Source organism: Harpia harpyja, chromosome 2 (genome assembly GCF_026419915.1).
Source record: "Harpia harpyja isolate bHarHar1 chromosome 2, bHarHar1 primary haplotype, whole genome shotgun sequence".
In the NCBI taxonomy this organism is placed as follows: Eukaryota; Metazoa; Chordata; class Aves; order Accipitriformes; family Accipitridae; genus Harpia; species Harpia harpyja.
In genome coordinates, this window is record NC_068941.1 from 76,701,728 (window position 1) to 76,713,320 (window position 11,593).

General features: G+C 39.2%; 1 protein-coding gene across 7 annotated transcripts in view; it reads right to left on the reverse strand.

The window, feature by feature from the left end:
- Positions 1-11,593, reverse strand: part of JAKMIP1 (janus kinase and microtubule interacting protein 1) — a 253,174-nt gene that overhangs the window by 70,664 nt on the left and 170,917 nt on the right. For 2 of the 7 annotated variants that reach the window (XM_052780508.1, XM_052780509.1), the window contains exons 1-5: positions 10,071-10,326; positions 7,704-7,842; positions 4,967-5,662; positions 1,018-1,132; positions 138-259 (exon numbers count right to left, since the gene is read on the reverse strand). In XM_052780508.1, the coding sequence (XP_052636468.1) occupies positions 138-259; positions 1,018-1,132; positions 4,967-5,662; positions 7,704-7,842; positions 10,071-10,291 (1,293 nt within the window). In that variant the 5' untranslated portion in view covers positions 10,292-10,326. Of the gene's footprint in view, positions 1-137; positions 276-1,017; positions 1,133-4,966; positions 5,663-7,703; positions 7,843-10,070; positions 10,331-11,593 lie in introns of those variants that run through there. The other 5 variants (XM_052780511.1, XM_052780513.1, XM_052780512.1 and 2 more) reach the window with 5 other exon arrangements.

Below are 11,593 nucleotides of genomic sequence, written 5' to 3' on the forward strand. Positions count from 1 at the left end.
AATAACATCTTTAGTAGCTATGAATTAAAGCTACTTTTATATTCATCTTTAAATACACCAACTCTTCATTTTATCTCAAAATTCACAGACCCACTGTGCACAAAGACAGCAAGAATAGTGGTAACCTTTCTTCTCACCTGCTCAATCTCAGCTAGACCAGCAACTTTTGCAAAGGCACTGGAATTGTGTTCCAAAACTGGTAGAAGTTCTGCTTGCTCCTCCATCTGCTTTAGCCCATCACAGCTACATCCTGGTGTTTCTGTTATGGTAAAGCACTGTACAAGTGTCATGCCACTCCCAGATAGTTACATGAAAAACAACCCCCAAAACATCTGACCAGGTGTTTTTAACAGAAAAGTATTTCAGTGAGAGTATGCTCAAAACTACCTTTTCTACCAGAAGCATACATCACCAATGAAGCAGAGACATTAAATGAAAACAAACTCCACAAGAAAACATAAATATTAAGCTCTAAAATAAGGTATATTTGGGGTTCCCCCCTAGTTCTCAAAGCATTTAAAAATGGAAAATATATCTCATTATAGTGGGTAGATTAAAACTTATGGGTTAAACTTGCAGGTTAATATTATTCAGTGCAGATCTGCATTTGCGTAACACTGAAATTTGCTACAAAATTTCCATTAATTTATGTTGGAAGAATTTACCTGGTACAATTTGCCAAGATCAGAGCTTTCACATTGTTTGGTCTGAAAAACAAATCTGACTGCTGCATAGCATTCCCAAACACTGTATTTCAGCCAGGACATGGGAAGTATCCCCTAATTCCTCATCTCTGTAGCTTCTTGAAAGTTCTAGGATTTCTTGAGAAAGCTCATATCTAAATGCTAGTGTCATACTGGCAAATAGTTATTGCTTCACCTTCCCAAGATACGTTTTCCAGATTAGGAGGTTTTTAGAAGGTCTTATACCTTCTAAGTCATGCACACCACATGAATGAAATCATCTTCACTTTTATTGCACAGAAATGAAAGCAAAAATTCTCATTTATTTTCATACCAGACTCTTTAGCATGTATCAGCACAACTGGAGTTTCAATAGCTCTGCTTCTGAGTGAATCCAAGACTGCTCCCCATTTCAGATTTTGAACGTCTTCCTGGGTTAGATCTCCATTCTTAATGGGAAAAGGAGGAGGAAAAGAAAAAAAACAGATTGTAAATATACACTGTTTGTGATATGAAAAACAGGCACATAAATTTCCTTTGCTATTTTACATTCAAAAGACCAATTATTTCATTATAATTGCTATTATTTCATACGATTTTCTCATGCCAACATTTTCCAGTAAACATCATGGTTTTAAATTTTCCCCTAATGTTTCCTTCATACTTTACAATGAGCTAAGGAAGAAACACTATCAGAACAGAGACTAAATTATATGCTCGTGAACAAAGAGAAAAGAAAGTCCAATCAAGTAGGGAATGAGACTAATAGTTCATTGCCCAGCTACAAAGACAACTGATCCTAGGTTGGAAGAACTCAAAGTAGAATAATTGTTCCAAATAAAATTTTCTTTTCTATTGATAATTTAATTGTAAATTTCATATTCTGTTCTTGACATTTATCTTGACTCCTGATTGAATTTGGAAATTGTGACAATTTCTGGTACAAAGCAGATACCCTCATTGCTTGATACACAGCAAGTCACATTTCATATGCACTCTCACATTTTAGTGAACAGAAGACTCAGGTTTGATTTTCTCAACAAAACACATATTGGAAGTGGTAGCCAAAACAGCTACAGTGCAGAAAACAAGCCAACACAGTCACTTTTGTCTTCCTGCACTGCGCTGCATCAAATGCCAGCAGAAAACAAACTTGGTCCCTTTGGGCTGAGCTGCAGCTTTAAAATTACATACAGATGGGAAAGGCAATGACTTCAAAGTCTTCAGTCTATAGTGAGTCAGAAAAAGCCACTTTGATTTTCTACAGGATCACCAGTGAGAATAATATTGATTTCAACCCAAGTCAGCTGCCACATTATAGTGGTCTATTATGAGATCTTGACTGGGAGGCATGACTTAAGTGGAAACCACAACACTTCCAAGATTTCTTCCTTCATTTTCTCAGTAATATTGAAGCTAGTGTTAATTCCTTGAAACATGCTCATTCCTTTCCTGCAAGTTCGCCTTTATTTCTTCCCAGATACCATTTCTTTATTGATTTGTGGGTTCTGTCAAAAGAAAGTTACACAAAATGATGTAAAAGATACAATGCTTGGATGCCAGGAACATCATACTGTGAAATCAAGACCTCAGCTGTCATGTGAAAGCTGTAGAAAGGTGCATCGCTTGGTGTTTCATACTTTTCCTTCACCAACACCTTCAACAGACCCCTAACAATCACATCTAGAAACTGTCTGATAAATCAAGACACAGCCACATGGAACCAGCTGCTTTTCGTGCATTTTTCTTTCAGGCATAGGTTGCAATTGGAATATTGCAGACAGGATCCTGATACCAAGTCTGGAAATTCAAATTTCCGACAAGAATTATGTGACTACACCCCTCTGTGAGATGCAGTTCACCTCTACAATACCAAAACAAAACACCTGATTAGATCCAATATTATTGCATGAAGATGCAATAACGACTAAGGTTAGTTTTCAAGAATAACTGATGTGCTTGGCATTTGAATGACACGATATTTACTGAGGAATCTCATATCATGTGTATTTCACAGGAGTCTGATAAGCCTGTCTTCACAAACTACTTTTTTCCTGGCTGTGAAATAGGCAAATGATCCCATTTGCTCTTTCACTGAAAAATTATATACAAGCAGCTTTCCAGAAAAGTAACAGCCTGAAAATCTTTCTTGTGTTGCACACAATTTCTCACTTTTATAGCTGTGGATGGAGTATGATGAGCTCAGATAGGATTTTTCTTGTAACTATTTTGGCCTGAGTACTACAAGATCAAGGTAATGAGATTAGGAAATTGTATTTTAACAGGTGCTAGTAAAACACAAGATAAGGGGAAAAAGCCCTTTTCAGTTTTACAGTACAACACCAGATGTCTCCCTCCTCCTTTTATCATAGATATTGAAATTTTTTCCCTGCTATCTCAAGCCATTTTCTACTAGAAAAATCCAAGTGAATTAGTAGCAGTACCAAAAGAGGAGGAAAAGACAACCAGAAATGCAGAAGGCACAAGATTTGATGCTGGTGATGCTATACACAGCATTTAAGGAACACAACCTACTGTGCAGCAGACCAAAGTAAACCAGCTTAATGCAAATTATGGTGTGTTCATTTATACCAAAGACTGGGTACCTGACACTCAGTACCCTCCTACAACAACACAGCTGTAAATTAATACTTAGAAAAGAAATGGTTAGAAAACTTTGTGTAGAGGAAAAAATAACCTTTTATTAGGGTACAGCATAGAATGAAAGAGATTTAGCCCTGTTTCTTGAAGACTTTTTGGATTAGCCTCCGGCAATTAGTTGATATATCTTGTTTTCACACCTTCAAATAACTCAACATTTACTTTCTCCTTTTCTCAATTTTCTCAAACCAATAGTAATTCTCCAATATTTCTTCCCTGGCTCTGAAAGCCCTCACTCCTCCTGATTTTAGCTGTGCGGTCTCCTCATAGTGCACTTGGTTGTTGTACCTCTTTACAAGACAGTGCAAGTCCCTCTAGAAATATCTTAAAATATTTTCAAACCTTATTCTTCATTCCCAAGAAAAAGTGAACTCACTAGTTAAAGTAACCATAGCAATGGCTCAGGTTAAGTATAAAAATAAGCAACAGCAGTCAGTCTTTCTGCCACCTCAGGGCAGCTATGGAGACACATGCTGTGAGGCACAGCTTCCGAGCTCTCCACAAAAGTCACTCATGTGCTGCCGGTTACTGCAGGATTATCTTACCACTCTTTCTCTCACACAAAGACAACATCCTTGCAGTTCACTTCTTTGGGAGTGTAGAGCCACTAATGGTACAAAATAACCATGCCTGCAAAGGTGCATTCAACTACCAGGTTAAAAACTTTGTCTTTATTTCTTCTAGCTTTTACGGACAAAAGATCCTCTCTACCTTCTCCCAGTTCTGATTGTCCTCCTATACTAAAGGGTTTTTGCTCACGCCCATTACCTCTTGGTTAACTGCAGTTAAAATCAGGAGAGTTCTTGGGATATCAGGTCACCATTTGAATGGAGTGGCCGAGTGTGAGGCTTAGCTGATTTCACTGTATTTAACAAATCCTCTACCCTCCACCTTAGTGCATAAAGAATAAAACTTTGTTTGAGTCCCCTCTGTGAAAAGAATTGTTCTTTGTCAGCAAAATGAATTGGCAGAAGCTGAATGCCATATTACAGCATATGCAGAGCTTTCCCATGCAATGCTGGAGTGAAGAGCTTGAAGCAAACAAGTCCTATTCAGTGTATTCAGGGCATATCACAACGCTACAGAGCTGCAAACCATTGAATATCTCAACTCACTCCCAGTCATGAATACTGTATCCATCTTCCCTTGTTTACCATTATCCAGAAAATCCATAGACAAGATTTATTGTCAGCTGTGCTTTTTTCTTCAGCATTCGGGCATGAATAACATGTGAAAACTCACCCAACCATATGTGTATTCCTCCACTGAATGGTGTCCACAAGACAGAGGTCTCCGAAGGTCTTCTAGGGTCTACTTCTAGTGCCAACTGAGTGAGACCTTTTGGCTTGGGCACATCACTTAAAGACTTAAGGAAACAAGATTTGTGAAGTACCCTCAATGTGCACCTAATAAAAGCACTGATGCAATGAAGCTCCAACTACTGATGCCAGTGAGTGTGAATTAGACACTGTGAAGTACTAATGCATCAACAGAAATAAAGGAAAAAAATGCAGGAAGGAAAAAGCCTCACACTTGCATCTCGATTGCACACCTAATGACAAGTGTAATCCAGGGTGATATAAAGATAAAAGCTAATTATATTTTGCCTTATTTTTACTTACCAGGTCAACACTGTCATCTCCATTCTCCAATCTTGCAAGTTGTGAGTCCTTTTCTTTCTTATTTTCCAACGTCACCCTACCTTGATCTTTTAAAGCCCTATTTTCATCCAAAAGCTCTTCCATTTTTTCCTGTAGTTTGATTTCAGATAATTTCAGACTATAAACATGATGGCAAGATTCTTCCAATTTTCTTCTGAGAAAGTCTTCAGTGTCCTGAGAGCACCGGAGTTCAGTCAGCAGGTCTGCCTGTTCTCTTCTGTTGTCCTCCTCTTTTTCTCTTAAGAACTTCAAATTTTGCTGAAAGGCCTTGACGTGGCTTTTCATGTCACACTCCACATTTTCAATGCAAGTTTTCAATTCCATTACTTCCACATCAGAGTGTTTATAGCCTTGAGTCCCAATGGATGCTGATTCCAGCTTCTGCTGGAAATACCGCACCATTCCCTCTTCTAACTTGGATGTCAAAAGAGCAATATGGGCACTAAGATCGAGGACTTGCTTTTCCAGCCTAGATACCTCACTCCGAAGGTAACATTCCCTTTTTCTCAGCACTGCTGTCTGTTGTCTCTGCCTTTGTTTGTAGTGCTCAAAATACTCTGACTGGCTTTTTATTTCATCTTCTTTTGTCTTTAGCTGCTCCTGAAGCCAATGTAATTTTTCCTTTTGCTTCTTCTCTGACTTTTCTTGGTTTTCAACCTGTAATTTCAGTGAGTTGTATGGTTAACATCTTAATACTAAATCTCTTCTTCCCTTATCATTTTTCTTAATTTTGCAATAATTCTGCCCTTGTTTTCTGAAAACTCAGGAATGACATAAGTAGAAATTTTTTAAAGCCAGTAAAATCCTGCATTTAGAGCAAAACTGTCCTACTGTTTTGTCATTTCAGCCATCACTGAAACATCTCAGTAGGAAACAAACAAACAAAACACAAACTCACCCACATCATCTACTACTATATAAAATACAGGAAGTTTTTAAACACTTTCTTTTGCATGTTCTACAGTACATATTAAATCAAAAGAAATCTTTGAACTGGAATTCATACAGCTGGCTCTGAACTATACAGTAACAGATCCCTAACATTGACAGTAGTGTAGCACTGAGATGTTACAGGCAGAGAAGCTGTGGTTCTATTATAGAAAACAGAACACGCACTTTCCAGAGACCAAGGTTTTGCCCTTTGCCTTCAGCATACCCGTCATCTGTCAGCTCCTTGTACGAACCCCCTGAAAAAGGAGAAAGGAACAGATGCCTTTTGAATCAGTTTGAGAAAGACTTTGGTATTTTCATTTGCACCAAAGTGTGTTTGAACACAGAGACACACAGAGGTGAAAGATGTCATTGAAAGACAGAGGAGGCTTTCATGCTGCCCGTGCTGCCCTTGTTTTGAGCAGAGTAAGAGCCACCAGTATCATAGGGCCATTGTGGCAACTTTGAAGCAAGACTGAAGGCAGCAAGACATTACTGTATTTCTTCAAGGACTTGTTTAGGTCAGTCTTTTTGTTCTTCTGTACTTTCCTGTCTGAGGGGTTCACCGGCAAGGACAGTACAGGAGGAACACTAGGCTGAAATGTTATGCAAAGTCAGGTAGGTGTGGGATAATACTTTGTTTGGTTAACTGTTGATGGGAATATATGTCTGTCTAAGCTTCCTGAGTCTTGAAAAATATATGTCACTTTTAATTAAAAAAGCGAAGACTATTGTTCATTCTTATGAGTCTTGCCACATGGTACTAGTGTCCTGTCAGTGTATTCAACTTTGACCTAAAATGCTGAGAAAATGAAAGTGTATCTTATGATAAATAGAATCAAAAGACATTGTTTCACTGTAGACTGTCCCTGAAAAACTTTCATTCTTTCTCCATTGCCATGGATCCATCCAATGAGCTGTGCAAACTAGGTAAAAATGCCTGTTGTATATGTTATCAGCCGACAGCTGACCTTCCTGATACAAAACATTTCTGTGAAGAAGTACTAGCACTCGGGAGAACTGAAGGCTTTCCATGCAGAGCTGACAATTTCAGAACAGACACGGCGGAGAGGGAGTTGCGAGGGCATGCAATCAGCAGTGGGATGTTCTTGGCTATGAGGGAGCGGGTCAGCTTGCTCCAGCAAAGGGCACTCTGCAGAGGAGGGCTCTCACCGGCGGGGGTTTGCAGAGTGGTGGCCCACATGACAATGCATCACAGGAAAGAAGGTAAGACCCAAACTGGTCTGGGAAAGCTGGAAGAGGACACAAAGCTAAGCAGGAAGCTTAAAGTGGATGCAACAGCAGGTGGGGCCCAGCTTGAAAATGCATGAGCAATTCAAGACTCATCTGACAGGCTGAGCAGCTGCATTTTATACAGAAAACAGGCTGTGTTGTGCTGTTGTATCACATATGGTAGGGAATCAAAAAAATGCTTCATTATGGGGCTGGAAAGATAAAGTCTGACCTAGGGAGAAGGAGTACGCTGAGTGGGTTCTGGGGAGAAAGAAGGAAGTGGGAGCATATATCAAAGATCAAGGGCCTGAATGAGAGGAATAATGGTAATACTGTCAAAAGTATTAGAGAAATAGAAAGTGGGGCAAAAAAGACCAAAAAGTTCTTCTGATTCCTCTGGTTGTAGAAAAAGAGAAAGGCTGAGATGATTTATTGCTTAAAACCAGAGAGGTCACTGGATATGAGATGATTGACTTATAAATTATTACCACAAAGAGAAGCTAAACTAGGGCATTTGAAACAATATCCTCCTCACCAAGTTGATCAGGTCCTCCTGAATGTCTCGCAGTTTCCCTTTAACACGCACATTTGCATTTTCAACCTGGTGCAACTTCACGTTTAGTTGATCAATCGTCACAAGAAGTGTTTTGTGTGACAGCTCCAGCTCTTTCATCCTGTGATAGTGAGAATGAAGATCTTTGCTAAGTAAATACCACACAGTACAGTTCCAGACGGATAAGCAGTCATCAGCAATCCATCAATTTATCTTTATTTTTCCATTTTTCTCCCAACAATAAAATACTAACAAATTGTTGATCACTAATAATAAACACTTAATTCTTAACAAGTCTACTGGGGGTTGCACATTACACTGGAGACTCTCAAAAATGTTAAAGATAATGTCTATGTTCATTCTCTCTCTGCTGGCTTAATATGAAAACCATAAGCAAACACATTTACAAGATTAATGTTCACTGAAGCTTGGCATGCTATATGACGTAACAACTTACCATAAAGACAACCACAACACTTTGGTCTCTACATGTATCTGATCATAGGATTTTGCTACGTTCACAGTTAGCAAATTCAAATTTTATGACAGTAAATGCTTCCCATCAAAATTATGATTACAGGTAACCCACGAGTAATTGTGTGTTTTACTGACTAAAGGGAAAACATCTTAATTGTAACATACCTCACAGCGGGTACTGAAACCTATAGTGCATAACTGTATTGACTTTGTCCACAAAGCTGGATTTTGATAAAATATAGGTTCACTTCGCCTGTTGCTATTAAAATGGTAGTGTAACATGATGAGGTGTGATGTGATGGGATTCCTCTAGACAGAAGGAATACCTAAGATAATTTTCTGAGAGCAAGCTTCATGTTTTCCTTAAGGTTTTCTGTCCATTTTCAGCCTACACTTCAAAATTTTCACAATGCTTTAAACAGTTGTGAATTCTAAAACAACTTTTTCTTGTTACTGAGAATTTTTTTCCAGCCTCTCATCTCCTGTGGCAGGTACTAGAGCTTCCTCTTCTCATCTCAGAGATGCACACATTACCCCCTATGCCCCTCAGGACTGTGCTGTACCATATCTTCTTCCTTGAATTTCTTCATTCAACCTTCAACAGTCTTCCACTCGGCTCCCCTGCTCATTTCTCTCTTCTAGCTTTGTCTTACTGCCCCTACCTGCCAAATTTCCAGCTACCTCCATCCCAGCATGACAACACTACCTTCATTCAAAAATCTCACATAAAAACATATTTCTGAAGCAACAGGATTCAGATAGAAAACACATCATTAAATAAGTACCTATTCATGTATCAAAGTAAACCTGATAAGGTCCTCCCCACCACAGGCACTGCATAATCTAACACTGGTATCAAAGGAAACAGGGCCACATCAGCCCAAAACTCTGCCCCGGCTAGTTTCAACTACCGACTCTGCTTCTCTTTTTTTTCCAACAGTTCTGCCTTCCACATCATTCCTTGTCTCATCTGTCTGTGCTTCAGCCACAAGAACTTCAGGCACAGGATTTCTTTTCTTTCTACCGGCCACCCAAGATCCCTGAAAATGGGCTTCCTATACCCTGGGCAAGTTTCAGCTTGTCATTTGCTCTCCTTGAACTGTTCTTTCATACTTTCTTTGTTTTGGTATTAAAGAAAGTTTTTCCCATCTTCCCCTCCCCTAAATCTTTGTTAAAATAGGCCTATTCCTATGAAAGCTTCCATTTCAAAAAAGATTCATTATTATTTTGACAAAAAGCCCATTATTAAAACACTTCTGGCCAAATCCCTTGATGAATCAAAGCAATTAAGAAATCATACAAATAATTATTTTGAATGCAATTTATATTTTCTATCCTTTAAACTATTTGGCTTTGTTTAGAACAGTGCAGTTGCTGACTATCAAAACCTTGATCTTATTATTCTAGTCAACTACATAATTAATGCTTAATGGCACAGTTAGCTACTGTAATGGTTAGCATTAACATACTAAACTAGATGAAGCTTTCTGAAACAACGAACTTTTTTTGCAACACAAAATTCCAAATTAACTCTTAAAAGGAAAGGGATATATTTTACAAACAGAATTTACACTTTAGAAGTATTTAAGAATGAAACATCCTGAGATAGCTGTCTGGTTATTTGCAACAAGATTTTTAGATCATGCTGTAAATCCGATTAAAACAATAAAAACAAAAAATTGAATACTGCATTTCTATTCTGACAGCTACACAAAACACATACATGCATCTTATCAGGCACCCTAAAAACACATAAAGTCTTTCTTTTTGCTAGTTTTGCGTGTATCATTTGACAGCCAGTACATGGGGCAAAGGGAAGAGTACATTTGTCATATCACATTCATTTTGAATGCAAAACCCCCTTTTATTTACCTATTTCTTAGGACAGAATCTGACTCCACGTAGTCCTCTAGAACACCTTTCAGTTTTTGCTCCGACTTTTCCAGCTCTTTTACTCTGAGGTTCAAATTCTCTTCTCCAGCACTGTTTACTTTTTCATCAGGTATGCTTGCATCTTCTAATTCCTGGAAAAGCCAGGCAGTATCAATTTTAACATTGAAATTCTGGATATCAAATCCTTCATTACTGGGCATTTTAATACAGTAACAAAATTCTTGTTCTCTTCCAGAGGAAGGATTCATGATGAAAAAAACCCAAATTATTAGGTTCTCAATGTACTGCAGTCTAAGCATGCAATAAGAGTCTAAGCCTCTGATGACAAAATGAACAGTCCTTCCTGATTCTGAACAAATTTATTATTTATGAGAGAGTCTCATTTCATTAGCCGCAAAGTAATTCAGCATGTATGAAAGGAGTTGCAGTTCACAACATGAGATCCCTGTAAAAGATTCAATTAGACTAATTCATGAAGGAATTAGGCATCAAAGTTTTGAAAAGAGGATGATTTTCTACTAAATAGAGGAGTTCATAAAATTGAGTATGTTTATCACAAAAAAAATCGTATTTATTTTGGATAAACGTATGAAGTTTTTATTGTTTCAAGACAAAAGATTAAAAAAAGATATTTCCCATTCAAAAGGCAATCTATGACTATTTCAGTATATTTAACTGGTATTTTGGAATTCTGCATTCAGTATTTTACTTAAAAGTCTACTTCACCTCTGAGAGGTTATGAAACCATGCCTAAAATGAATTCTTACACTTGGGCTTGGGAAGGCAGCTAAGTTTGGTTTTTTTCCTTTGCCTCTTTTAGCAATAGCTATAAAAGTCCTTCAGCCTGCAGTTCGCCTTCATTTACAGAAACTCTCTTCAGTAAGTTGTACTGTGTTTGCGTGGCAAGGTTTTGGTAGCAGGGGAGGGGGCTGCAGGGTTGGCTTCTGTGAGAAGCTGCTGGAAGCTTCCCCTATGTCCAACAGAGCCAATGCCAACCGGCTCCAAGACGGACCTGCCACTGGCCAAGGCCGAGCCCATCAGCGATGGTGGTAGTGCCTCTGGGGTAACAGATTTAAGAAGGAGAAACCTGCAGCAGAGAGGGGAGTCGAATGTGAGAGAAAACCTTCTGCAGATACAGAGATTGGTGAAGAAGGAGGGGGAGGAGGAGCAGGGGAGGAGGGGATGCCCCTGCAGCCCGTGGTGAGACGGCAGGCTGTCCCCCCCCAGCCCACGGAGGTGAGCGGGGGAGAAGATGCCCACCTACAGCCTGGGGAGGACCCCACACTGGAGCAGGGGGACGGATGCCCCCGAAGATGGCTGAGACTCCATGGGAAAGCCTGCACTGGAGCAGTCTGTCCCTGAAGGACTGCAGCCCACAGAAAGGACTCACGCCAGGGAAGTTTGTGAAGAACTGCAGCCTGTGGGAAGGACTCACATTGGAGAAGTTCATGAAGGACTGCCTCCCGTGGGAAGGACCCCATGCTGGAGCAGGGGAAGAGTGA